This window comes from Didymosphaeria variabile, assembly GCF_027946475.1.
Source record: "Didymosphaeria variabile strain IMI 356815 chromosome Unknown scaffold_4, whole genome shotgun sequence".
NCBI classification, from domain to species: domain Eukaryota; kingdom Fungi; phylum Ascomycota; class Dothideomycetes; order Pleosporales; family Didymosphaeriaceae; genus Didymosphaeria; species Didymosphaeria variabile.
In genome coordinates this window covers 4,082,145-4,109,349 of record NW_026611623.1, presented here as the reverse complement: position 1 = coordinate 4,109,349, position 27,205 = coordinate 4,082,145, and the positions used below count along the sequence as shown (strand labels likewise).

The 27,205-nt window shown below is 53.7% G+C and overlaps 9 protein-coding genes across 9 annotated transcripts; 3 read left to right on the top strand and 6 right to left on the bottom strand.

Annotated features, from left to right (window-relative positions):
- Positions 1-1,098: 1,098 nt before the first annotated feature.
- On the bottom strand, positions 1,099-5,136 carry N0V89_006244 (uncharacterized protein; the record flags this gene model as incomplete). The annotated part of the gene is made up of 5 exons (XM_056215014.1): positions 1,099-1,997; positions 2,050-2,674; positions 2,725-2,799; positions 3,540-3,689; positions 3,739-5,136. The coding sequence occupies 5 exons, from the start codon at positions 5,134-5,136 to the stop codon at positions 1,099-1,101; spliced, it is 3,147 nt and encodes a 1,048-aa protein (XP_056072281.1).
- Positions 5,137-7,265: 2,129 nt separating this feature from the next.
- N0V89_006243 (uncharacterized protein) lies at positions 7,266-7,723 on the bottom strand (the record flags this gene model as incomplete). The annotated part of the gene is made up of 3 exons (XM_056215013.1): positions 7,266-7,431; positions 7,480-7,646; positions 7,694-7,723. 3 exons carry the CDS (start codon positions 7,721-7,723, stop codon positions 7,266-7,268), a joined length of 363 nt encoding a protein of 120 aa, XP_056072280.1.
- Positions 7,724-10,066: 2,343 nt separating this feature from the next.
- TUB2 (Tubulin beta chain (Beta tubulin)) lies at positions 10,067-11,786 on the top strand (the record flags this gene model as incomplete). The annotated part of the gene is made up of 7 exons (XM_056215012.1): positions 10,067-10,078; positions 10,191-10,214; positions 10,262-10,287; positions 10,343-10,384; positions 10,442-10,496; positions 10,552-11,007; positions 11,058-11,786. The coding sequence occupies 7 exons, from the start codon at positions 10,067-10,069 to the stop codon at positions 11,784-11,786; spliced, it is 1,344 nt and encodes a 447-aa protein (XP_056072279.1).
- A 623-nt stretch (positions 11,787-12,409) lies between these two features.
- Positions 12,410-13,273, bottom strand: OPI3 (Phosphatidyl-N-methylethanolamine N-methyltransferase; the record flags this gene model as incomplete). The annotated part of the gene is made up of 2 exons (XM_056215011.1): positions 12,410-12,984; positions 13,234-13,273. The coding sequence occupies 2 exons, from the start codon at positions 13,271-13,273 to the stop codon at positions 12,410-12,412; spliced, it is 615 nt and encodes a 204-aa protein (XP_056072278.1).
- A 466-nt stretch (positions 13,274-13,739) lies between these two features.
- N0V89_006240 (uncharacterized protein) lies at positions 13,740-15,376 on the bottom strand (the record flags this gene model as incomplete). The annotated part of the gene is made up of 3 exons (XM_056215010.1): positions 13,740-14,750; positions 14,804-14,930; positions 14,979-15,376. 3 exons carry the CDS (start codon positions 15,374-15,376, stop codon positions 13,740-13,742), a joined length of 1,536 nt encoding a protein of 511 aa, XP_056072277.1.
- A 1,584-nt stretch (positions 15,377-16,960) lies between these two features.
- On the bottom strand, positions 16,961-20,056 carry ppk32 (Protein kinase domain-containing protein ppk32; the record flags this gene model as incomplete). The annotated part of the gene is made up of 4 exons (XM_056215009.1): positions 16,961-18,070; positions 18,124-18,498; positions 18,547-19,383; positions 19,436-20,056. 4 exons carry the CDS (start codon positions 20,054-20,056, stop codon positions 16,961-16,963), a joined length of 2,943 nt encoding a protein of 980 aa, XP_056072276.1.
- Positions 20,057-21,164: 1,108 nt separating this feature from the next.
- Positions 21,165-22,093, top strand: BAT2 (branched-chain-amino-acid transaminase bat2; the record flags this gene model as incomplete). The annotated part of the gene is given in 4 exon segments (XM_056215008.1): positions 21,165-21,277; positions 21,327-21,922; positions 21,939-22,026; positions 22,075-22,093. 4 exon segments carry the CDS (start codon positions 21,165-21,167, stop codon positions 22,091-22,093), a joined length of 816 nt encoding a protein of 271 aa, XP_056072275.1.
- Positions 22,094-22,765: 672 nt separating this feature from the next.
- On the top strand, positions 22,766-23,798 carry N0V89_006237 (uncharacterized protein; the record flags this gene model as incomplete). The annotated part of the gene is made up of 3 exons (XM_056215007.1): positions 22,766-23,338; positions 23,389-23,712; positions 23,772-23,798. 3 exons carry the CDS (start codon positions 22,766-22,768, stop codon positions 23,796-23,798), a joined length of 924 nt encoding a protein of 307 aa, XP_056072274.1.
- Positions 23,799-24,674: 876 nt separating this feature from the next.
- Positions 24,675-26,527, bottom strand: N0V89_006236 (uncharacterized protein; the record flags this gene model as incomplete). Its single annotated transcript, XM_056215006.1, has 2 exons — positions 24,675-25,190; positions 25,220-26,527. 2 exons carry the CDS (start codon positions 26,525-26,527, stop codon positions 24,675-24,677), a joined length of 1,824 nt encoding a protein of 607 aa, XP_056072273.1.
- Between the last annotated feature and the right edge of the window lie 678 nt (positions 26,528-27,205).

The following is a 27,205-nucleotide window of genomic DNA, read 5'->3' as shown; positions in this document are numbered from 1 at the left end:
CCGCTCCAAGTGAGCACAGTGCTTGTTGGGTTTGATAGAGATACCATGGCGTTCTGAAGGTGGCATTTGATGGAGTACTACTTTCAAGGGGAGTTCTTTTTTTATGGCGCAGAGGCACCCTTGGCTTGTTCCGGCGTTATTCCGATGAGTGGTACCAGACTGGCTAAGGATGAAGGCATGATGCAAATTGTATGCGTAATGACGAAGGAGCGACGTACTGGTATGTTTAAGGCTCTTTACAACCCGATTGCATGTTTGGCATTGGGTTGCGCATAGATTCATTGACTTGGGCGCATTGCCTTTTGATACGCCTGGACACGATACACTTCTTGTTTTTCCTGCAACAGCAATATTTGAATTTGTTCTATAGTCAATGGACTACCCATTTCCCGCGAACCGAAATTTGGTGTCTTGCAAATGGACGGACTCTAAACTCGCATACTTGGGCATGTTGGATCCTTATACTCGACCTGTTTTCCTTCTTGTCCAACCACAAGTGAGAGGCCTTGCTCGTTACTCAAGAGAATATTCAACTCCACCATAAGTTCACGTAGAATTGCACATGTATGTTTCGGCATCACCGTCAGACTAAGACATCTGCGGTGGTGCGAGAAAGAGAAATTAGGCAGGCAGATTGATGTGGTGAAAAAGCGAAGACGTTACCGAGTCTGAAGATTTTGGCAAGAACGTCGGAAACCGGAAATAGGTACTTTTCATTCTACCTTATGTCTTGACTCCGAAATGGTCTGAATGAGGTCTCTACTCTCTGTCTATTGATATAGTTCCTCGTCGCTTTTGTCACTTTACTATATATCCATAGACAAGTCTCCCAATGCCTTCGCTGATAGCTCGACTGTTCGAGCGTGTCAGCGCCCTTGTATAGCGCCACGCCTATAGCCACATCCTCTGCATACGCTGCGTGGTCATATCGCTCGACTTCGACGACCTTATGAGGCGCTCGCCATGCTCTTCTAGGCTACACCACCTCAATGGTAGTGTACGTACTCCTCAACAGGCGGGCTAAGCCCGTTCCTCGCAAGCCCCTGTATCCCCTCTCTCCCTAAATCGAGATCCTGCTCGTGTGGCGGTATACGTGCCTCATCTATGGTACGTGGAGTGGACGTTGTAGTAGCTATATTGACCTGACACCTCATCAGTAACATTTCCACTAGTCGACGGACGCGAAAGAGCGGGTGCGGCGTACTCCTGGCCCTCGCCTGAGTAAATAGGCGTCTCAAAGTCGGTGGCCGCGTGGTCGAGGATGTTCGGGTCGATCGGCGGTATGGTTGTCTGCGGCACGGGTGAGGGCGGGTCGGACCAACCCCAGTCCATACCCTGTGAGATATCGTTCCAGTCTCCGATACTGGCAGCTAGGCTTTCGTCGGAGTATGGGGGTGCGAGCTGGGATTCTTGGGCAGCGGGCTGTGAGGGAACAGAAGTAGACTGGGCGGTACTGACTTCGACCATCTTGTCTCCTTCTACACGCACTTCGCGGTCACGGAGGCGCCGCATGAGTTCGAGGAATTGGCTGTTTTGGAACTTTTCGCTGGTGTTGTCGGAGACGCGCTCGAGGAGACGGCCGGCTGTTTGTGCCATTTCATCTTCATCGTGCATGGGCTGCTGTTGCTCTTGTTTTTCCTCGGTTTGTTGCGGCTGTTGTACTTGTTCCGAAACGGGACTTCTAGTGTAGCCCGCAGCCTCGAGCTCTTCCCAGATGGCATCCTGACCGCTAGGAGCGGGTGTGGACAGCAGCGGATACGAAGACATGAGTCGCTCATTGATGTTCCTTATGAGCCGCTCTGAGCGCGTCTTGATCTCTTGAGGAGCTTCGCGGTTGGCGATTTTCTGTAATGTGTCAACAACCCATTTCGCCTCGCTAGCATCCTCAGTCAACTGGTGGCTAGTTTCCATGGACTCCAGAGCAGTGAGATACGGCGTGGCTTGGGTTGCTTGATCAAGATCGACGGCGCTTCGGAGCTTGAGGGCAGCGTAGACAGCTATGTAAAGTCATTAGCACAAGTATTGGTGTGATAGCTGATGCGAACCCACCCGGTCGCTGTTCCCGAACTCGTATCAACGCTGGATCTTCATCCTCTACTGTGTGCTCCACTGCTTCTGCCTCCACTTTCTGCGAATCCTGTTGCCGTAGACTCTCCGCAAGAGCCTGCTCCTCTGCTTGTTGCACATCTGCAAAAGCTTGTTCGAAAGCTGCCTCGTCGAACTGCGGTATCGCTTCCTGCGCCCGTTGTTTGCCTTGCGCCACTTCTGACATGGAACCACCATTCATCATGCCAAAGTCAGGCTGCTGGAAACCAGGTCTTGCGAATCCCGACATGCCAATTCCTGACATGCCACCCATATTCTGCTGAAAGGCCGGCGACTGCGTAGCCGGGCTTTGCTGGCTCATGAAGTCCTGGTGCCATGACGATGCGGCATTCGGCGAAGTGATGCGCTGTTGCGGGACTTGCGGGGCATGCGATATGTTCAGGCGCTGGAAGTCGGAGGCCCAGTCGGGCGCTTGAGGGGCTTGGGCGAACTGTGGTTGAGGCGGACGAGCGAACTGCGGCGGGAGTTGTTGGAACTGAGGTTGTGGCGGGAGAGCATGTCCTGCTTGGAAAGCCTCGAACTCATGGTCTAAAGCGCCAACATTTGGAGCGGGAGATGATCTGAAGCCCTAAAAACTATCAGTCCTACATTTGAAGCCCATGTTCGAATATGACAGACCTGCGAGGGCGAATGACGACCGACCAAGCGATCCTGTTGCAGGGTCCGATCGACGGAGGAATGCTTCTGGAAGTTCTGGAGGGCGTTAGACGGCCCGCATAGAGCGTCTGCCATGGTCAAAAAGAGTGCAAAATCACCGCATGCTATGTTACAACTATATGCAGAGGCGGCGGTGGATGAGGTGCGCCGGAAAGCGTGTCCCGCCTTGTGTGACCAGATGCCGAGGCACCTCAGCCGGACCCTGTCGGCGATCTAACGTGACCGCTAACTTCACAACTCAACATGGGAAGCCGAGCCGAGTCTTGGAAAGTCACGACGGGAACACATGTCGATCGGAACAGCATCGGCGCATGTATTCAGGCGGAGGTTCAGCTGGTGGTGGTACAGACCGGTGAAAGGACCTTGCGAGTGCATGCATTGTCAGCGCAATCTATGTTGTGCGATGGAGGCAACACATCACATTGCATGTGCATGCTGGCCTCTTTTATCTAGCTAGTCATATGTATTGTTGATGTAACTACATAGGCTAACCGTGCGATATGTCGTACTAATCAATGCGAAACCATGTGTGAACAACCACGTCGCTTTGTCCTCGCAAACTTAAAAGCACAGATCAAAGGTGGTGTAACGAAAATAACAGAATTCAAGTTTGAGACGAGAAGCCAGTGTTGATATACCCGCAAAACCATCAGTTCGTCATATGCTTAATGTGCCTCATTATCTCTTCAATAGAACATCTCCTTGATTCCAACGACCCTCTTAGGAGGTGAGCTTCGGCGGCGCGATGGGGATCGAGAAGGCTTCCTTCGGCGTACCCAAGCATAGTCGTTCTTTCCGCTGTCGTGGCGCTCTTCGATGAGAAGACGAGAGCTTCCGCGAGAACGAAGGCGACGCGTATGCTCGAACAGAATCTCGGTTTCGCGGGGCTCCATTTCGCGCATGATGATGATGTAATTGGGGTCGGCCTGTGACATGGTCAGAGTGTGAATGTGGTAAAGGTGTGGTAGGACTTACGCGATCAACCTCATATGGAATATCATAGTACACCAGCGTATCGACAGCAAGATGCTCCTTGCTCACTTTGACGTACGTGGGCTGGGGGGCGAGGCGCATCGGATTCGCAGGCGACATGCCCTGTTGGAGTCTGGCGGCTTCCTCGGGCCTGATCATGGCTTGAATCTGGTTATCCTGGAAGCCGAAGTGAGCGAGGCGTTGGCGCATCGCCTCCTCGAGCTCCTTCTCATGCTTCTGTTTCGCCGCCTTCTCTTCTTCCTCCTTCTGCTTCTGCTTCATTAAGAAGCGGTCATACTCCTCCTTCTCCTTCTGTTTCCGATGCTCCTCTTCAATTCTGAGCTGCATAACGAGCTCCTCACGCTTCCGTTTCGCTTCCACTGCATCATGTACCTTCTTGGCCTCGTACTCGGCCACCACGCGCTCCCGTTCTGCCCTCGCCTTGGCTTCTTTCTCGGCTCGCTCCTTGTTGTACTCATCGACAGCTCTCTGCTGTGCTGCTCTGCGCTCCCTCTCAGCCTTCTCAAGCTTCAACGTGTTCTCAGCGATGATGCGCTGGCGCTCCTCGTCTTGCTCTTTGGCTCGTTTCTCGGCCTTCGCCATACTCTCCGCGATGAGCCTTTTCCGCTCTTCTTCCTCTGCTCTCCTCTCTTCCTCTTTCTTCCTCGTCTCGCGCTCCAACTTCAATTCCCAATCCATCTTGAGACGGTGCTCTTGTCTCTTCGCATCCTCCTCGCGCTCGATTCTCTTTCGCTCCTCCCGCTCTTGCTTCAACTCCCATTCCCTCTTCAGGCGCTCCTCGTCTCGCTTAATGCGTTCCTCCTCCTCGTCACGCTCGTGCCTGTCCTTCATGTACTTGAGCTCCATTTTCCTCTTGATAAGCTCTTCGCGCCTTTCCATCTCGATCCTCTCTTCTTGTTCCCTGAGGCGCTGGTTCGCCTGTTCCAATTTCCAATGATCGTAGTCATGACCGTGGTGGTCTTCGTGGTGGTGCTTAGATCGAGAGCCAGACCGAGCCTGCTTGCGAACATCCAGCCGCAGCTCTGCGATTTCGTCCTCGAGTCCCCACTCTCCAGGCATCCTGCGAGGCCGACCACGAGGTTCGGCATAAGGGTTCACTGCGGGGCTCTTTTGCTCAGTGCGAACGTTCGGGCTACTTTCGTTATCCATGCGGGTGGTGTTGTATATGGTCACATTGGGAGCCGGAGAGTGACCCTGTGAACGGGTGCGATGGAGGCTTGTGGTTGTTCGGGCCTCAGGTGCCAGCAGAAACTCGGAGCGACGAAAGTCATCGATGTCTCGAGACCTCCGGGCCGAAGGTGCACGAACATGGCGAGCACCGCCAGTGAACTGTTGTCGGTCGTTGTACCACTCGTCCTCCCAGTAATCAGCTGGAGGCATGATGGGCGTTACTCTGTATCAGACAACGGTCCCAGAGACTTTAGGAAGAAGATGAAGTCGCTCAAAACGTAGCTAATCGCAAACACAACCTAGTAAGAAGTAGACCGTGCGCGCGTGAGCAGTTGGGTAAGGCGTGGGCGGCGGGGCAGGGCGGGGTGTTGTATGGCAATTCTCGAAGCAAGCTGACGCGACAGCGCACAATCAGGCAAACGAAAGAAAAGGCGGGAAGAGGAAAGAAGAAGAGCGGCGACTGGAGATTTCAAAGAAATGGCCATCTTGCACCTGGGGGCCAAAAGCGACCTAGTGATCAGGCAGCGGCTGCTGGGGCTGATCTTGTGGACCGATCGTGCGTACAGCCTTCAAATGGCTATGCAGGACAGCGGCAACCCCTCCTCGTGCGAGACCTCACACTGGCCACAGTTGAGTACTGTGCCCGCGGCCGTGGCCACTTTGCTGGTAATATCCAACTGCACGACTGTCGTGTCTCGTATCCTGGCCATGTCTGCTGCTGGCGGCGTTTCCGCGCGAGAAGCGGTCTGCATGGGCTCGTGTTTGATGGTTCGGAGGCGGGGCACCGTAGGTAAGCGACCGCTCCAAACCATCCTCCCAGCCTCATCCAAAATCGACGTCGCGACAGCAAGCGCCGCATGTGACATCCTCTCTCGGACGCTCCTTCGTCTTCTTTGAGACTGTCTTATGCTCGCATCAGCACGGGAGCGTCCGTCGAGACTCTTGGTCTTGTGCCACTGAGCACTTGACATGTTTAATCAGCCTCATCTGCCGCTACCGAGATCGGACTGGCCTCCGAGTCCAGCCTTGCAAGGCCAGCTAAAGCAGCCCCCAGACGGTCTGAGGAAGGGGCCGAAACACATGCTCTAATCTATATATAACGTCAGTTGCTCCCATCCAAGCGATTTATCCTGCTAAACTTGAAAAAAAGTAGAAGGCACGAAGTGTAGATGAATCGCTTTGGCTTCTGTGCTTGTCGCGTCGAATCAGGTGATGTTGCGGATGCATGAATGGCTTGCCGCATGTGGAAAATGCTGTCGACGCGTTGTCATCGATATCCGTTGGCCGTCAAGCAATACCGCAGACGCTGTGTCGTGTTGGATGTCGGCGCTGGCTGACGCGATCCTATTTCCTTGGGGCTTCGTCATTGTGGAGCGTTGTCTGATCCTCACTGCCTTATCATCCGGGGTGGTCTTCTCCGTGCATATGGTCCTCTACCCTCCTGACTTCTTCTTGGTTGATCGGATACTATAAGGAAAGAATCCATTTACCCATGTGTGGCTGATTTGGCTTCATGAGGCTGAACACACCTGGATTTTATGGGAGCCGCAGCTAGCGAACTTGTCGCGATATGTGGCCCACAGCCGGACATTGTAGCATTTGGCACACTGACCATCGTTACAATGCCCAAAATTTCGAACACCGTACCCAGTCATTGCTTTCGGTCGTCCATTTTTTGTGGAACAAGCAGATGAACGCAGGTCGGGGTGGGTACCCAGTAAAAGTAAGTATGACGGCACTGAAACGTTCACGTCAGGGACCGGGTAATGAATATGGATAGTAAGTCAAAGGGGTTTTGGAAGTCATTGAATGCGGGTGATCGAGCTCTGCTCTCTGCATTGCATTGAAACCAACAACGTGGTGGCGAGCCACACCACTGATAGGTTTTAATGGCTTCAGATTGACCTCAATGCGATCGGGTCGTAACTGAACAATCCCTGTGATGCGTGAGCAAGACGAAGCAACCGAAGCAGGAAGCTCAGGCGGGTTTGCAACAGGAATCCTATGCGGCAATAAGAAACAGCAGAGGTGCAAACATGGCGAATGTGTTCCGCCATGGGACATAAGTGCCAGTAGTACAGAGATAATGGGTTTCAACAGGATGACACCAGTCTTCAATATGATAGATTCGACTGTTGAGTGGACGAAAGGTCATGAAGGTGCCACCTGAAACGGGTCAGGGAAATCCTCGACCACATTGAGCAATGTCTTCCATTCTCTTGAGTTCCCACTCTTTCAAGTGTCAAGGGGGCGTATTGCGATCAGTCACATAGAAACGCCGTAGCTATAGCTTTCGTCTTTCGCTCTTGCATACTTAAAAATGCAATACGTCAACTCTTTCAGCCGCTCCGACCTCCCAGCACTTGCTCGAGGCTGTTCTTGCTGTTTTCGTAGGTCTTTTCCAGATAGTCCTCCTTTTTGTTCAGATTTGATATTTCACCCTTGAGCTTCTCGCCCTCATCTGATAGCCTCTTCTGGACATCAGGAATGGGAGTGCAGACGAACCTAGGAGTCATTAGAGGGGCTACTCTAGCATAGGTAGTCGAAACATGCATTTTCCCCACGCCTTCGTAGACCTTCGTCTCTTTCGGCAGCGACTCCATCTCACTGGCAGTTAGCTGCAACATCCGGCCTTCTCGGCTGTTGGCAACTTTCTGCTGCCTCACAATCACGAGTTGCTGTTCGGCAAAAGCCTTCTTTTGGCTGATTTCCTGCAGAATCTATGCATGGTGAGTCCACGCTCAAAAGCAGATTGGTCGGAATGTACCTGCTGCAGTTTCTCGTTCGGTATCGACATGGTGGTCTCCAGTGATTGTTGTGGTGGAGTTGGGCCCTGAGTATTGCCTGTCGCGCTGTGCAAGATCCGCGCTCGGCTAACCTTGCCGTCAGACAAGCGCGGGGCAGGTGCGCCCGAGCGCGACCATGACGTTAGCAGCGATAGGGTTGGCTGGCTACAGTGTGTTCAACGAGCTATCAGACTCTCAGGGTTCACATAATTAAGCTGTCTTTGAAACAATCACTTCAGCTTCCAAGCTTTCCTTTCTGAAACATCTTTGCGATATGATATAACGTTTCTGGTACTGCTTTAGCACTTGATCTTGATCAGCACTTACATTCCGGGCTTCCCGGTATTCCTTGCTGTTGGTTTAGCTCAGGACTTTTTCTATCTTACTTCTTCTACATCGCCTACATTCTGAAGGCAAGGATGGTCTTGGACATTCTCAAACGGCTCCCATCTGTGGCGTATCCACCAGCCCAGGAAGGGCGGTGGTCGCCAGTCACGTCTACACTGAACTGGTGTGAAGAGGTATGCATTGAAGTTTACTATTAGCGGGCCCCGCTGACTTGCCACGAGGATTACTACGCAACAATCTACTCAGCAGAGATCATCAACACTCTGGTAACGTTCCCAATCCCCTGCACAAGGACAAAAGCTTGGAGATACGCACGGAACTACATACTCAACTAGGATTTGTGCTGTCTCTATGTGTAGTACGAACATGATTCATTAACACATCAGTAGACGAATATTTGGTTCATGTACCTGTCCGCCAAAGGCATCCACAATTGCCTAGTCAACGGGCATGGCACCGTCTTTCTCGTATCGTACATCGGCTACCTTTTAGTGGGTACAGGTTCCTTCCTCTTCCACTCTACTTTGAAATGTAAGCCCGCCCAATTCTACAAACAAGGTTTCCTCTGATCGGGATACAGACCCCATGCAGCTCGTAGACGAGCTCTCAATGATATACACCACATGTCTCATGTGTTATGTGACTTTCTCATTCGGCAAGACGAGCACCTATAGATCAGTTCTTGCTTCATCATTGGTCGGCCTCTCTCTGTTCATTACTTTGTACTATCATGTAAGTGGAGTAAAGACGCAATGCACCGCTTCCATTCCGCTCTTAGAACAGCGGTACTACGCTGAGCGATTATCGATCGAGGACTGCACGGGTTCTTCTGAGTCGCCTTTTCACTTCAGACGTGGGATCAAGCGTGCGCTAACACTTCCATCTTAGTTTCTGCAAGACCCAGTCTTCCACCAGACCGTCTACGCCATCTTGACAGCTGTAGTATTTTTCCGAGCTGTATATGTGATGGAAACGCTGCTTCGACCTAGGTTTCGCGCAGAGAAGCGCACAAGTGGCGGCACTAAAGCTACTAGGGAACGAGAGGAACAGAGAGATAAGATAATCCTGAGCGAGATGTGGGTCATGATTGCGTGGGGACTGAGCATCTTCCTGGGTGGATTTTTCTTCTGGTACCTGGACATCGCCCACTGTTCGACTTTGAGACGCTGGCGGAGAGAGACTGGAATGCCTTGGGGATTCTTTCTCGAGCTTCATGGCTGTGAGTTTTCCTACCTTGCGCAAATGTGAGGCAGCACTGACATTGCATTTCTACAGGGTGGCATCTCATGACTGGCCTTGGCGGTTATTGCTATATCGTCTGGGGTGTCTGGCTGCGTCACTGTCTGAATGGTAGACAAGATGAGTTCAAGCTGCATTGGCCTCGGCTGACGACGATGCCGATGGTGGTGAGAACGCGGAACACGGCCAACGGCCACGCTAACGGTTCGACCAAGAAGAAGTTGTAAGACACAGAGAGGACGCATGATAGGTCAGACATTAGAGATCACTTAGAGCGTCCGTTGCGGGTGGTCATTATAAGTTCGGCGCAGGTGGAACAATTTTGTGCCACCTCGAAGGACGTTCGCATAGCTGAGGATTGTGCCGCTATGCGCGATGCTATGCGTTGTGCCTACCCGAAACGATCTGCAACCCCAGACAGATAAATTTTCGTTGGGGTGCACAACCATGTTATCGCGTGTTGCATACACACGGTAGATAATAGATTTATCATAGATTCGACCTCGACAGGCAAATTGTATAGTATTTGCGAATTATAGAAGTGCAAAAGCTGGTGCCTGCCGTGTTCGTTTACAAAGGCAAGCGCGTAAACAAGACTAGCCTAGCGCGACGGTCTGTGCATTTGCTTGCCGGCGCGGTAAATAACCCTCAACACCTCACCGCTCTGTCTCCTGTCCTCGATCCACTCACGACAACTGCAAGACAGTTTCCACCCAGCTTATCATCCTCACCTTCAGTCAACACTCGCGTTCGACAAATCAGTCATCATGCGTGAGATTGTACGTATCTCCTGTTCCTGGCAATTTTGTTGTTGCGCGTCCTGCCCCGCGTTTTCCGCCTCAGGGACAACACAACAGGGAGACTAGCTGCTAACATGAGTGTGCGCGACAGGTCCACCTCCAGACCGGCCAATGTGTAAGTACACCTCATTCCAGGTCATTAGTCGTTGCTAACGAGTGCAGGGTAACCAAATCGGTGCCGCCTTCTGGTGCGTTGCTCAACAGAAAGCTCTGCCCATGCGACAACAACTGACAGAAACGCAGGCAGCAGATTTCCGGCGAGCACGGTCTCGACGGCTCTGGTGTGTAAGTAGCTCCTGCTCCAGCTTGCATCTGCTGGCAGAAATGGCTGACTTTGACCAGCTACAATGGTACCTCGGATCTCCAGCTCGAGCGCATGAACGTCTACTTCAACGAGGTATGGAGCGCGAACGAACGTCCGAGGGGAAAAGCGAGTGTCTGACAGTGCATAGGCCACCGGTAACAAGTTCGTTCCTCGTGCCGTCCTCGTCGATTTGGAGCCCGGTACCATGGACGCCGTTCGCGCTGGACCTTTCGGTCAGCTCTTCCGTCCCGACAACTTCGTCTTCGGCCAGTCTGGTGCTGGTAACAACTGGGCGAAGGGTCACTACACTGAGGGTGCCGAGTTGGTCGACCAAGTCCTTGATGTCGTCCGCCGTGAGGCAGAGGGCTGCGACTGCCTTCAGGGTTTCCAGATCACCCACTCCCTTGGTGGTGGAACTGGTGCCGGTATGGGTACTCTTTTGATCTCCAAGATCCGCGAGGAGTTCCCCGACCGCATGATGGCCACTTTCTCCGTCGTGCCTTCCCCCAAGGTCTCCGACACCGTTGTTGAGCCCTACAACGCCACCCTCTCCATCCACCAGCTTGTGGAGAACTCCGACGAGACCTTCTGCATTGACAACGAGGTATGCAGTCTTTGATGGATATGACATGAATTTTGAACTAATTTGTGTAGGCTCTCTACGACATCTGCATGAGGACCCTCAAGCTGAACAACCCCTCCTACGGTGACCTGAACCACCTCGTCTCCGCCGTCATGTCCGGTGTCTCCACATCCCTCCGTTTCCCCGGTCAGTTGAACTCTGACCTGCGAAAGTTGGCCGTCAACATGGTTCCTTTCCCTCGTCTCCATTTCTTCATGGTCGGATTCGCTCCTCTCACCAGCCGTGGCGCTTACTCTTTCCGCGCCGTCACCGTTCCTGAGCTCACCCAGCAGATGTTCGACCCCAAGAACATGATGGCCGCTTCCGACTTCCGCAACGGTCGCTACCTGACCTGCTCTACCATCTTCCGTGGTAAGGTCTCCATGAAGGAGGTCGAAGACCAGATGCGCAACGTCCAGAACAAGAACTCGTCGTACTTCGTCGAGTGGATCCCCAACAACGTCCAGACCGCTCTCTGCTCCATCCCGCCGCGCGGCCTCAAGATGTCCTCTACCTTCGTCGGTAACTCTACCTCCATCCAGGAGCTCTTCAAGCGTGTCGGTGACCAGTTCACTGCTATGTTCAGGCGCAAGGCTTTCTTGCATTGGTACACTGGTGAGGGTATGGACGAGATGGAGTTCACTGAGGCTGAGTCCAACATGAACGACTTGGTTTCCGAGTACCAGCAGTACCAGGAGGCCTCCATCTCCGAGGGAGAGGAGGAGTACGATGAGGAGGCCCCCGTTGAGGGAGAGGAGTAAGGTGAACGCCAAAGAATGTGTCCCGGTGACGGTGTGCTAATTATGTTCAAGGTACGAGGGTTAAGTCTCTTGGTTGTAGTGAAACAGTTGGGGTGGCGAGACGCAGCATCTGTGTTGTTCTAGCCGTGGGGAGTTGTGGATATGTCTGAGCGAGCTTCAAGCGCAGAGCAGATGACTCTTGTTAATGCACATGATTGCCTAATCAAATAACGTTCTTCAAACAGAATTTTATATCTTCCGTTGTGATCCTTCAAGTAATTAGTCGTGCAAGTCCTGCGTATAGGGAGATGCGGAGATGTTGCTTGGGCGTTGTTGCTCTGGGCCGATCGTTCACGTCAAACCATTCCATAAAGTGCATCTCATCTACCTAAGAACTGAACCTCTCCCCGCCGCCAGAGAGCTGCCTTGCGGAAGCAGTTGAATGCCCGCAACCGCCAACAAAGCCCTCATCCTATGTGCCTCGACCGTGGACCCATGTCCTTTTGTTCTCCTGTCTTATCTTGTAGCGCATGCTTCTCCCTCGCCATCTATCTGAACTGCGCCAGAATGGCAGCAACCTCACCGCAGCTGCTCCATTCTTCCTTCATGCATATTAGGCATGCAATCCAACATCCCGTCTTTCTTTACTGTGCCTTTCCCCCCGCCTTCTTCCTCTCCTCGTCCCTCTTCTGATAAATCATCTCCGTAAACGGATCCTCCCACCGCCTCGCCACGCTATAGCATACTGCGACCACGACCGTGAGAAAAATCCCCGCAGGCTTGCCCTTCCAGATGGCGGTGGCGAGGAAGCTAAGCGTGGAGCCGTGGTACATGGGTGCGTCTGAGACGTTGAAGGGGAAAGACGTGACGGGGGCGTCCATGAGGATGCCGAAGTAGTCGCCGAGGTAGGTGCCTGTTACGCCGAGGGCGTACATGGAGGAGAGGACGAGGGTTGTGCCTGTTAGGAAGAGGGGGATGGCGGCGAGGTGGATGAGGGGGTGAGGAGGGCGGGGTGCGTGGGTTGGTGGGAGAGGGCGGTGTCGTAGCTGGGGCGATGTGTTAGCATGTAGGAGGCTGGCTGTTGTGCGGGTGAAGGGGAGAGGGGAGACGTACAGGAAGTCTCGTACGATGCCGAGGGAGAAGATGGTCGCGGCGAGGGCGTAGCAGCCGTAGCGTGGGTTGCCGCCGAAGAGTTTGGTGATGGTCTTGTTGTAGTATTCTATGCCGTCCACATGTCAGTTTCGTGGCCGCGCTGGGGAACGTGAAGGAGACATGGGCGCTGCGTACCCGACTGTGCTGCGATGCTAGACGACAAATTAGCTTGGATCCTGGGAATTTCGTGTTTGCGAGATAGAAGCTTACTTCCAAAACGTCGGATTAAAAAGGATAGTCGCTGCGGATACTATGCGTCGTTAGCATACTGCTCGCACAGTGCTTGCGGGGAGTCTTTGGAGAGGGTGGGACGTACTCCACAAGCTGGGCTGGCTGAAGTCGATGTAGTCGCTCATGATGGCGGTATACTGTTTCGCAGTGAAATTGTCTTGTAAGAGAAGCTTTTAAAGAAAGGTGCAGCGAAAGAGCAAGCTCTGTGGAGAAGTTGTTGACGCAACGTGGGGTGAAGCTTGGTGTTTTCGGCAGTCGGGATGTTAGCGAGACGTCATTGCTTCACATGACGGCACCCGTTTAGGTGCACAGGGTCTGGAACAAATACAGCAAAGGAACGCATAGGAGGTACAGCTGTGACAGTGAATGCACATTTGGGTACATGATTCATTACCAATCATAGCAATTGATCGTGCATGTATATCGACTTCGCCGCTGTAGGCCACATTCCTCTTGAGAAACCCCACCCAAGCGACCTCGTCTAGATCCCTTTTTTTACACCCTTACGCCAGAACGCATCTCTACCTATTCATGAAATAATTCCAGAACAATTGATATACCCAAGACCTTCCCGTACTTCCTTTTCTCCCCTTACAAGCCGTTATCTTGGCACGTGAACGCTCCGCCAAAGTTTTGTGCCTTGTAGCCGTCAATGATGCTCTGCACCGTCGCGTACGTTCCACCTGTCAGGAACAGGAGGCCAATGCAGCACAGACCAATGTTGAAGATGAAGCCGGCCCAGCCGCGAATACCACGGTTCCTGAAGTAATCGCGTCCGTAGTCGGCCTCGCGCATGCGGAAATACGCAACGCCCCAGTAGATGAAGCCGAAGAAGGCATCGAAGAGCGAGCTCATCAGGGAGAGCAGATCCGAGAAGAACGGAATGACCTCCGCGACGATGAAAGCCAGAACCCAGAGCACGGCGAGGATACCGGCCCAGGCAGCCCAGCCGATGAGCGTGTGATTGCCCATGTGGTGCGTGTTGTTGAAGAAGCGGAAGAAGATGAAGCGCGCGGACACGGAGGCGTACAGGACGCCCAGGAAGATGATGGTCGGGATCATGAAGGAGAAGGACACCTTGAGGAAGACCTCGTTTCCGATGGAACCGAACGCGGGCGCGGTCATGTACTGAGTGCCCGTGTAGGCGTACACGATGCTGCCGACGAGACCGAAAACGATGACCTCGGCGATGGTGACGGCCCAGAGCGCCTTGGGGAAGTCCTTGGGCTCCTTCATCTCGGCGATGAAACTGGGGAGAGTGATCTGGCCGATGAAGGTGTAGCTGATGTTCATGAAGGCGCTCATACCCGCAACGAATGTAGTGGTTTTGTCGGGGATCGCTAGCACGATGGGGTCGATTGGTCCGGTTTCAGCTGGGTAACCCTTCGGATGATCCATGATGCCAGAAAAGATGGTCGCGAGGATGACCGAGATGAAGGTGAAGACGGCTGAGGCGGTCGCACCCTTGGAAAGAGTCCCGAAGGTACGCGGGAGGGAGCATATCCAGGAAATGAATGCTACAATGGCCGAAAAGCCAATTGTGCACATACCGTGCCCGGTTATGGTGTTGAGGTATTTGGCGCCCACCAGGCAGTGGAGTCCCTACTCGTTGTCAGCTACTATCTGGAAGATACAGGAAAAGACGTATTTCGTACCTGAATGAAGGTGTTGTTCAGGATGAACATGACCGCCGTGAACCAAAATGCCCAGCGGTGGTTGTAGAAGATCATCTGACCAAGATCGCAGACATCGCGGATCTCTGGATGGCGCATGCAGAACTCCCTGTGCCATTTAGCTCTTGTTCAATTTCATTGGACGTATTGACCTTACCAGCAGATCAGGGACGTGTACAGGACCAAGGCCGCAATGACCATTGTCAAGATCAAACCGGGGACCAATCCGAGGATCGAGTATGACCAAGGGAAGGACATGATAGCCAGGCAGATGTACTCGGAGAAGAGCAGGGCGGCGGTTTTCTGCCAGCTGCAGGTGCGGTACTGAATGGCATTTCCAGCCTCAAGCTCGATCTGCTTTCCTACGGAAATGCTCTCCTCGTCGCTGCTATTCATGTCGCGGCGGGCGGGGCCCTCGAGGCGGCTTCCATGGCGCTGTTTTTCGACACCGCCGTTCTCCGAGTCCTTGTTGAACAATTCCTCGCCGGTCGGCTTGGCTTCGTTGGTGGGAGTGTCGACGACCTTGCCGGTCTTTGATCCGAAGCCTAACGCCATTTGATGGACCGGATGGCCTTGACAAAGATGTAATGATAGGAGGTACGACGAGAGACGTGCGGCAGCATTAATTGCGGTTTGACAGAGAGGCTGGCGGTCCAGAGGTTGTTGGAGGGTGGAGGTGCGGCAGCTCTGATTGTCTGCGGCGGGCAGGCTCACTGTTAAAAAGAGGCAAAGGATCTGCTCGGGCACGGCGCGCGTGGGATTGAGTGGTTAGCGGTACAGGGTTGCCGCACACTACGGGCTTCGATTGGAAGTCGAATCTCAGTTTCTGGGTGGTGCAATGGATCAGACTGCAGGCACACGACTGGCTGGCGGGCTCCACATGCAGCGGCGAGAGTTGCGGCTGGGCCTGAAGGGCTGCAGGTGCCGGTACCCTGTGTGGAGTCCGCGTTGGCGGTTCCTCGGTTGGGGTGCGCTTCGATGTCGCAAACGGCATACAAAGACGCGTCCACAGACGAGCCCGCTTCGGACGCTATGGGAGCTAACACCATCTTTCCTCACACCATTGTCAAGTTTTGCATTCGGCGGCGCCGACCGACATGGCAAGGCGTGCGCCGTGGGAGCACTGGTGATGCGTGTGACGATGCGCCACAGCCCGGCTGTCGGGGCCCCCAGCATGGCGTCTGTTGCACGAAGCAGCGTGGAGGTGATGGCGAGAAACGGGCGGTCTGTGCTCCAGGAATGCCCCGATGGCGACGTAATGGCCTGCATCTTCGCCCATGCGACTCGATACTGTGTACTGTACACGCGCATAGCATCTCTACGTCAAACGCCATCTCTTGATCTCCGATCGTCGTCGCATATCCCCAGCGCCGCATCCACGCAACTTAGCGCAGGCGTTCTCGCAGGCTACGGCACGCCTGATGCTCGGTGACGTTACATGCAGACGGCAAAGCATCAGCCCAGCCTGGGCGTTAGCTTAGAGCGAACAAGCTTGGACCTATTTGCAATTCAGCCTCGACATTGCATCATCGCGAATTCCCATTTGCATTCTGTGGCCGTGTATTCGTTCTCATATGTCCTTGTTGGCTTTGCGTTCGCTCGTGTTGCAAAACTGACAACATTGTGAACGACGACTGATGAAATCGCGCACGACAGAGAACTTCATCACACGGGAATCATCTGCCGCTCTATCCGACTGCTTGCACCGGTCCAATCAAGAACCCCAGATTTTAGACCGATGGAAGAGCTATGTTGTAGTGTTGTCTTGGGAAAATAATTGGGAAACGGACAGGACAGGATTGAAATGGCAAGTCAAACGAAGCAACCAAGCACGTCAAGCATTCGATCGTCTTGCGCAAGTAAACTTCGAAGGCTTGGTCTCCCTACAATCACCCCAGGCCCAGCCTTGGTCGCGCCTTGGGCTCTGCCCACCAAAGGCTTCTCCGCACCACACGCAATACGCTGTCCAAGTCGCACAAGACATCCTTTCCGATAGCCTTTCATCCATTCATGCCTCGCCTTTTGCGCCTCAAAGTGTCTATCTTGAGAATCCAAAAAACGCCCGCTAAATTACACAATCGAACAACAGCCTCGCATCTTTCAGCCCTTTACGTCTCGCTTTGTCTACATGCAAATGTCTCATATCAAACTGTCTCCACCGCTTCCCCAGCTGGGCGTTGAAGAGGGTTTCTGTTGTTGTTGATTTGGTGGTTGCGCCATCCTCGATGCCATGCTATTCATGCTCATTCCACTGTTCGCTCTTGCGCCCATGCTCGGCGGCGGAGCTAGGCTGAACGTGTTCCCAGTGCTAGGAGGAGGCGGAATGCCAAATGAGTTTGTCGCTTTTATTGGAGGAGGTGCGATGCTGAACGATGAGTATGGATTGCTCTGCTGGGCTTGCGACTGTGCTGGCGGAGAAGCCATGGAAAAGCTCGACAGACTGCCTGCTGTGTTCGGCGTTGTGCCTGAGCTACTCCATGGGTTTGAGCTGAGGGAAGAAGACCCACTTGCTTTGCTCCAGTCGATACCCGAACTTTGCGTGGTATAGGACGGAGTTGTTGTTGTGGGAGACATCGTGCCGCCCATACCCAAAGCTGGTCTCTGCTGATTTTGAGGAAATGACGACCCAATACCTGGGTTTGCGGGTGCCATTGCTGGGAAAGCCGAATTCAACGAGTTCATGGAACTGTCCGGTGTAATGGTCCTGAGTCCTCCCTGCGCTTGCGGGGCAGTAAGGTTGGTCGGTGGAGGAGACACTGGAGGTGTTGACCAGGAAAATGCTGGGGCTGGCGAAGCATTTCTGGCTGACCCGACGCGATTTGCGGCAGGCCTTGACGGCAACATGCTCGAGGACGATGCCGAAGCTGGAGCATTCGCCCAAGGATCACTACCAAGCATGTCGGTCCCAGTGGTTGCGCCCTGATTTCCACGGACAAGTGCCTCGAAATCGCTGCCTCCGTCCCCGTTAGTAATATCCAGACCGTTGGCTGCAGGCAGACCACCAAAGCTCATGAATTCATTCCGCGAAGTTGCAGGTGCATTGCTTGCTCCAAGTTCCTGCAGCTTCCGAGTCTGTTCATTCTCAACCCGCGCGGATAGTGACTTTATCTGCATCATATAAGCCTGAAACTGGTTAAGGTTAAGCAGTGGACCAAGACTGAATTGCCATAGGATTGGAAGAATGTCGACCGCAAGAAAGTCGCTGTCGACCTGAGGACCAATCGCTTTGAACACGTCCAAAGCTGCCATCTACTCAAGCTATTAGTGCTGGTACACGGGTATCTTCCTTTACGTGAACTTACCATCACCGCAGGCTCTTTGGTCTTGATGCCTTTCAGTAGTGGCACAACCTTCTCCTGTATCGTATATTTGTCCAGGATCGACACATTTGATTTTGGCTTTGCAGCTTCGACAACCCCAGTCAGACCATCGCCTTGAAATCCGTCTTGTTCGTCGCCTCCACCGCCACACAGGGTTCGAAAAGCCTCCAATCCACGTATCTTGATGCCCATGCTACTGGTCTTGGCGAAAATCGTCGCAATGACGGGGAACAATTCGTTCTTAATCGTCGAAAAGTCGAGGATCGGTAGGACCACGGGAAGTGTACGCAGAGCGGCATCTACCAGTGAGTGGGTAGGCGACTCAAGAGCGTAATTCACGATGGGCAGAATGTCGTCCTACACGCATGTTAGCACTGGTCGTAACACCAGTCTCAGTCTCCTCACCTTGAACTCCTTTCCACCGCAGTTCTCTGCGGCCACCGATATATTCTCCAAAAGAACCATCAAGCCAGCTTCTTTCAGACTGTCACGCTCTTGAGCAGGACCCTTGGAAGGAGCCAAAAATGTTTCTCTCAGTTTCGGAATGACTTTCTCGGTGAAGGCGCGCTTCCCGGCTGGCAGCATTTGTATGATCTTGAAACAATTTTGTAGGACCAATGCCAGAAGCTCGCGATCCTTCGTCTCCTCAAGCAGAGCCGGCAACACCTTCTTCTCCATAACTGACTTCGGGAACTCCTTCAATATCCTAGGCAGTCCACGAAGGAACTGTTGCTTCTCATTGGGCGTCTTGGCAGGTAAAGAATCAAGGAAGCGGATAGTAGACACTAGGATATTGTCAAAGTACTGTGCTTGCTGGAATTCTCGAGCGTTGATCCGTTGAGCTGGCCTTCTGGTGATCAGTCGGTCCAGTACTCCAGTGACCACATCTCGCGGCATGGGCTGTGAGGACATGAAGTTGTTCGTCCTGTTGGGCACCGATGACTGTACCGAAAATGCTCGTTTGTATGAGCTTGTACTGCCATGAAACTCCATCGGGCTCTTGTGTGGAGAGTTGTACAAGGCGATGATTAGCATGCCCAGCGAGAACATGTCTGCTGCCGGTGTGACGTTGCCGTCCATGACAAAATCTGGTGAAGTGTAGTCCAGGTTCAACTGAACATATGCAGGCAGTCTTGCGTCGTAGTTCAAGACTTCGGAAAGCGATATGGGCGATACAGACGTGGCTTTCGTGGAGTTATCGGGCGGTGTGGAGAACGACAGACCGGATATCTTCCAGTCGGACTGTCACGCGAATCAGTAACATGATCAAGGAGAGCGACTTGGTATTCCCTACTTTAGCATTTACGAATATAGCTTCAGGCGTCAGGTTGGCGTGCACCAAGCCTGCGCTCTCATGCAAGAACTCCAGCGCCTTCGCAACCTGCAGCAGGCCTTTTTGTATCTCCAGTTCGTCGATTTCGAGCTCACGCCTCCGCTTCTGACCATTTTCCTCTTCGATAACGTATCGACTTCTGCGACCGCCAACGCTGCCTGCCTTCTCCTGCTCGTCTTTCTCTTGAAGCAAACCAGCGAGCGACGCTGTTACAGGCTCTGTTGCAAACATCAAGCCCCCGCCTCGGGTATCTTCGACTGGCTCGACCAGCTCGAGGACACTGGGGTGTCGTAGCCGAGCTAGAGAGCTTGCCTCTTTCTTGAGTCTTTCCACGACCTCCTCATGCGCCCGCTTGAGTCCTGAACCGCCCGACGAACGCCCACCTAAGCTCGCCCCTCCTGGGGGCTCTAGCGACTTCTTTTCGAATATAAAGACCGATACGGCCTTCTTAGTCTTCTTTCCCTTCGCATCGTATATCTTCCATGGCCCTGAGAATGACGTTGGCTCCTGGCTTAGCGAATAATTGTTCGTGATATTCGAATTGAACGACTTCGACAAGTCGGATGCAAATTTGGAGAACATGGCGAAAGGCACGCGCGGGCCGCTACGATTGAGCGCTGGTGGTCATGGACTACAGTGTGGCCAGCTTTGCGGAAGGGAGGGCTGCGCCGGGGCAGGTGCGAGAGACGACGTCGGGGTAAGAGATGCGCAGCCGCAGTGAGCTTAGTCCGTCATCCACTGACTTCAAAATTTGAGACAGCGCGTATGGAGAATCGTCTGCGACAACGGAGCACCGCGCGCATAACAGAATAACAACGTTCCGAGAGACAAAGCAGCTCCCCCACGCGACAACGGTGGCTAGTGAACCCCAATCGCTGTCGCGCGGACCGCGGCGTGGCTAAGCGCATCCACAGCATTGCATCTCGGACATTGGATCAAGGAGTGCTGGTGAGTCAACTATACACATTGAGAGCAACACGGCAATGTCCTCTGATATCCGTCAAGCCAACCTTGATATCGTCTCATAGTCAGACATTATCGCGCCCTTTCGCATAGACATGACTCCCAGAGCACGCCGATTGGCCCTCGGTACCGGGGAGCTAGATGCTGCTCCGAGCGGTAAGCGTCGGTTTGATATACAAAAGATTCCGTCGCAACGCTACCATTGACTCCCCAACGCCTTTGGTCTCGTGCTCCCTTCACAATCGCCCGCCATGCTTCAACAGCGGTCATTGCGACTGCTCTCTTCGCTCTCCCAACGCTCTACTCGCCCTGCTGCTACCTGTGTTGGCGCGTCACTGCGATGTCGGAGCCAGCGACCGTACAGCATCCACGCCGATGCCTCTGTAGGAACGACAATCAAGGACATTGAGCCTTCCAAGCTCTCAATAACGACGACCACAACTCCAAAGGCGCTGTTGCCTCCGGAGGAGCTTATTTTCGGCCGCAACTTCTCAGGTGCGAGCTTTGAAGGCGTGCATACGAAGGTTTCTAATCCGTCTAGACCACATGCTCTCTCTTGAATGGACTGCATCTGAAGGCTGGCTTCCAGCGCGCATCACCCCGTACCAGAACCTCAGTCTCGATCCCGCTACCTGCGTGTTCCACTATGCGTTCGAGTGTTTCGAGGGAATGAAGGCATACAAGGACAAGAATGGGGGGTATTAGACTGTTCCGTCCGGATAGGAACATGGCACGCTTGAACAAGTCGTCTGCACGCATTGCGCTACCCACTTTTGACGGCGATGCGATGATCGAGCTCATCAGCAAGTTCCTCAAAGTTGACGAGCGCTTCATCCCAGAGTATGTTTCAAATCACATGGATTCAATTGATAGGCTAATCTTGGATCAGTGCGCGCGGATATTCTCTGTACCTTCGTCCGACCATGATTGGCACCCAGCGCACCCTCGGCGTTGGTCCTCCTGCCTCTGCCCTACTGTACGTCATTGCCTCGCCTGTAGGCCCATACTATCCGACCGGTTTCAAGGCCGTTTCATTGGAGGCAACGGACTACGCTGTACGTGCTTGGCCCGGCGGTGTGGGTGACAAGAAGCTGGGAGCCAACTATGCTCCTTGCATTGTCCCGCAGATGCAGGCAGCTAGCAGAGGCTTCCACCAGAACCTGTGGCTGTTCGGCGAGGAGGAATATGTCACTGAGGTCGGAACCATGAACCTGTTCGCGGCGATCAAGAACAAGGAGACCGGACAGCCAGAGCTATTGACAGCACCTCTTGATGGAACCATCCTGGAGGGTGTCACGCGTGACTCTGTCCTCGCCCTTGCGCGTGAGCGTCTCGAGCCAAAGGGCTGGAAGGTTCTGGAGCGCAAATTCACGATGAAGGAGCTTGCCGACGCTGCGGACGAGGGACGCATGATGGAGGTGTTCGGTGCTGGCACTGCAGCCATTGTCAGCCCTGTGCGACGTATAAGCTGGAAGGGGACGACTAGTAGAGTGTGGTCTAGCTGAGAACGAGGAATGTGGCCCTATCACTGGACAAGTCAAGGACTGGATGGAGTCCATCCAGTATGGTGACGAAGATCACCCATGGAGGTAAGCGATCCGCTGCTTTGTATATGACTATAAGCTAACTCCACGCAGCTACAAGGTCCCTGAGTGAAGGAAGATTTTGGGTTGATACTAGCGGTACGCGAAGTTAAAAGCGAAAGCAAGTCAATATGGAACATGGTCCGAGCATGTGGGAGGGCAAATGACATTTATGTAGCGAGCCATCTACGTCGAGCACCGGGCGTTTGGAGCAATGCCAGGTATTGCTTAGGTTGTGCATGCCAAAATTCACAGAGCCAAAAATAAGTTCTTAGACAGCTTCAATCACATTGTAGACTTGTAGAATGTATGCAATGCATGCGCCATCAACGAATTGCTACCTCGCGTTGTAAACAGGCTACCCCTCGCGTCAACATGAAGACCAGCGAAATTGCTAGCTAAAAGACATTACAGGTTAATGAGCATCACGGAGTATTCCAGGGCAATTCGCTCTACAATGAATGCAAGTTTAAAGTTGTGACCTGACCCAGTAATGGTCGACGTTAGGGCTGCATGCATCTGACGAAGATCATGCCAGGCACATGTGTGACGTCGCTAGATCCGGCAGGACCCCTGTCGGACAGCTCGCCTGCACCGTGCTCCTTACCTCTAGCTAACCCTATCGCTCCCTTGTCCACTCCCAACCTCCCTCGGCGCCCCATTCTATCCCACTACCACGAATCGCTTGTCGCGTCCTTCGCTGTCTTCTGCGCGTCCCGATCAATTGTCTCGCAACCTCCTCGCAATGCTCGCCCGCGGCGCGCTCTGCCGCTTGGCAGTTGATTTACCCAAAACATCGACACACGACCTCCCGCGCATCTCCCAGCTACTCCGAACCAACCTCTTCGCCCGCCATGGCGCTTCCCAGCCGACGGTCGGCGCAATCGCACGCGCGTTCCGAGCTACAATTCTTGAAAGTCGCCGCGCATATGCCACCAAGAGCGCGACAGAGCCCACCGCGCGAGTCAAGAGGGAGGTGAAGAAGGCAGTCGCGAAGAAGCCCGCGAAGAAGACGACGACTACGACGAAGACGAAGAAGGCGGCACCCAAGAAGCGCAACACTGCAGCAAAGACGAAGGCTGCGCCCAAGAAGTCAGTCAGGAGGCCAAAGAAGGTGCTCACAGCAGAGGAGAAGGAGGCCGCGAAGATCAAGGCCCTGAAGAAGACAGCGCTCCGTTCGCCGCTGAGACCTCGCGAGAACGCATGGACCGTGTTCGTGAGCGAGGCGCTCAAGGGCTCCAAAAACTTAGCAGATTCGCAGGGAATAATGAAGGAAGCAGGCGCAAAGTACAAGAACTTCACACCAGCTGAAAGAGAGGTATGCTGAAGACTGCTTCTGCCCACGGGCTCAGCTAACGAATGCTCCAGCATTACAACCAGATCGCCAAACAGAATGCTGAAGCCAAGATCGCAGAGTACAACAAGTGGATCCACTCGCACACACCAGAAGAGATCCGCGCCGCCAACCGCGCGCGCACTGCTCTGAAGCGCAAGCTCGGCCTCAAGAATGTTTCCGGTGCTCGGTATGGCAAATTGATAGATGACCGCCCCGGAGCCTCTGGCAAGAAGAGCCCGTACATCTTGTTCGCCGCTGAGCGTCTGAACTCTGGCGAATTCTCAGGTATCGCCGGCCCCGAGAGGCTTAAGCTTGTGGGAGCCGAATGGAAAGCGCTCAATGCTAGCGAGAAGAAGGTACGTTCATCATGACATGATCCCATATCTCCCGTGCACTACAGCTAACGTTAATGAAGAAATATGAGGACCAATCCGCTGCTTAAGATACCGAGCTCGCGCTCTCTTGTTTCCTATATCGCAGGCAGTTCCTTTTGATACTCTATCTATGGTCGGGTTTGTATTTCGGCGCCTGTATCCTCGGTCAATCGGTCAATGTGTCACTACGCCTAGCCAGCGGTTTATTCGTCCCCTCCAGGTTTTGGGTTCGAGGCGGCGTCCGGCTTCACAGTTACGGCCCTGCAAGTCGTGTCTGGACATGGGCTTGCGATGCTAGTAGGGGGTCTCTGTAGTCACTGTAGCCTTTTTGTGGATGTGTCAATTGGAATTGTAAGGTAGCTTTGTACGAGAATCGACTTGGTCTTCTCTTTGCGGTATGTGGAGTGAAGTGTCTGTGTTGATATACCGCATCGCAGAGACTTAGCCTCCTGTCTGCTTACTTCGGAACATGACATCTTCTCGAGGACAATGCTCTCATATACCCCAGTCATATCAGTCGAGCGAATTGATTTCAGTCCTTATGAGCGGACATGCGACTGCGTGTTTTGGCGCTGCCCTCAGGCAGGCGGCCATGAGCATCCTCAACCCAACGCTGCATGTAAGGAGCTTGGCTGCGAGTCTATCGCCGTTAGGACGCATGGCATGACGCCCGTAACCAGCACCCACGTTCAAAGGTAGCCCCTTCGCAAGTACGGCCTCGCGTCCCGCCGCCAGCAAGATAACGCCCTCACCCCGGCGCAGGCGCGGATCGCATCGACTCGTCGCACCGCTACCACTTCGTGCGTATTACGATGCGAACGCAGCAAGTCCACCAGAAGGGCTCTGCTGGCGGCGCAGAACCATGCCTGTTCCCTCCTCAGCGGGGGGACCTCGCTCAGCGCTCTCCACGCTCTACACCTGGCCTCACCCAGCACATCATTCATTCAAACCGCAAACCCCCCACTGTCCTTCTGTCTCGGCTCCCCCGCCGCCTCAAACGTCCCATTCCAGCACCACCTTAGACTCTGCGCCGAGCTAAACCCCTGCGGCATCCACGTAACGTTGTGCCCCCTCTCCTTCATGAACGCAATAGTGCCATTGTCGAACGCTCGCGCCGTCCCTGTGCCAATGCCGGACTCAGCCCAAGGATGGAAGTCGGTAGGAGTCTGGAGATCATGCGGCGCCTTGTGATCAGGCGAGCAGTCGCTATTCGTAGAATTGCATTCAAACGCCACGACATTAGGAATGAGTTGGTCGTGGAAGCGCGGCTCGTAGAGGGCGTCTATAGCGCTCATATTGCGATCGAGCACGTGCCAGAGGTTCTGCGCGACGGCAGTGATGATCTTCGCGCCGCCTGCGCTGCCGACGACGTAGTAGAGGGAGTTGTTTGCGCGGTGCTCGACGATGACGGGGGACATGGAGGAGAGGGGCGCTTGCCGGGGCGGATGTAGTTGGAGGGGCTGGGCGGGTAGCCGAATTCGTTGCGGACGCCTGGGAGGGAGAAGTCGTTCATCTGGTCGTTTAGGATGACGCCTGTCTCTGGGACGATGACGCCGCCGCCGAAGATGAGGTTGATGGTCGTGGTGAGGGAGATGGCGATGCCGTCTTTGTCCGCTACGACGATGTGCGAAGTGCCGTGATTTTCGAGGATCTCGTAGCCGTCTGGATTGTAGTCGGAGATGTTGAGGGTGTGGTGGTCGGATATTTTGCTGCGCTTGTGCTGGGCGGTAGCGGAGGAAAGCATAGAGGACTCGTGGGCGAGAATACCGCTCACGAAGTCGGGGTCACCTAGTGATGAGCGCTCGGCGTAGGCAAAGCGGAGGGCTTCGTCCAGGCGATGGGTACTCATATTTGTGTGACCGGCGTCGTTCATGTCGTCGTAGCCCTCGATAGTCTTGAACGTGCTGAGCACTACGGCGCCGGCAGCGGGCGCTCCCACAGAAGTAAGCTTGAAGTCCTTATACTGGGATTGCAGAGGCGTTCGCGACCTGATCTTATAATCGCGGAGATCCTCGAGCGTCAGAGACCCATTTGTAGCACGTGCAGCTCGTACTGTCGCCTCCGCAATCTCCCCCGTATAGAACGCATCTGCTCCTCCTTTTGCCACAGCTCTCAGCGTCTTCGCATATCTCTTCCTCGTCAGCACATCCCCTTCCTTCACCCTCGTCCCATTCGGCGCAAAGTCCTCCGCCCACGCAGGCTCCTCGACCAAGAAATCCCGCCCAAAGATAAAACCCGTCGCAACATCCATATACCTCACCAAATCCGTCCCAACCTCGAACCCTCCTTCCGCGAGCTCAATAGCAGGCCGCATAACCTCATCCCAACCCAGCTTCCCATATCTCTTATGCAGGTACTCCAGCCCTCTCAACTCACCGGGTACACCAACCGCCATGCCCCCAAAAACAGATCCATTGAGGTTACCATGGTACATGTCCTCGGTCGCAGCGGCAGGCGCGGTTTCTCTGAAATCAATGGCTTCGTAGTGGCCAGTGGAGGAGCGCACGAGCATGAAACCGCCCCCACCGATGCCGCTGTGGTACATGCCTACCACGCCGACGCAGAAGACGGTGCCAACAAGGGCGTCGGCGGCATTACCGCCAGCGAGGAGGAGGTCGGTACCGATGCGGCTGCATAATTTGCTTTCGCTGGCTACGGCGCCTAGGCGAGGTTCAGACGAAGAATGCGGTGTGTCATGAGGATTGAAGATTACTTGTTGCGAAGGGCCGAATGCTGATGCAGATGAGACATGTAGTAGTGCAGAAATTCCCAGAAGGGAATGAGCTGTCCTGACCATGGCACTCGTGTCGCGGTGGCCGGCAGAAGTGCTTCGATCGAGGCTGATAACGTGGTCGATAACGTGGTTGAGCTGTGAATCTCGGTGGCGCGTGACTTATCGGGCCGCTGACGAGGTTATCAGATAGCAGCGGATCAACGATCTTCCCCACCGCTACTTAGAACGTTGCCATCTTATATCGGAATTCATGATCTAAATGTGAATTCGAAAGCAGAGTCGGAATATCCGACTATTGTCGGCGTTCGTGAGTAAGATCGGAGCTCGTGCCTTTCATCGGAATTCGTAGTGATGGTTGACTCGGAGCGGAGACCATGAATGAATCACGACTCGCGAATTGATCCAATGATAATCTGCAGCGGCATCACAGTGACAACACATAAACAGGCTTCAGATTGTAGACTCAGTAGATTCATTACTCGGCACCACGCGCTGGCATGATGCTGATGGCAGATTAGATACAGACGACAAGGAAAGCATCTTCCATTTGTAGACGCCATTCCCATCAGATATAAACAAAGATCGCGCAAACAAAAGGTGGGTTATGCAACAACAAAGAGAAACGAACTTGTAAAAGTGGTCAATGAGAGACGAGAAAGTATCTAGGGGGTGAGTTGCCGCATAAAGCGGCAAGTGATTGTATTTACAGGGCGGAGTGTGGGGGTGAGTTTGTTTGACACT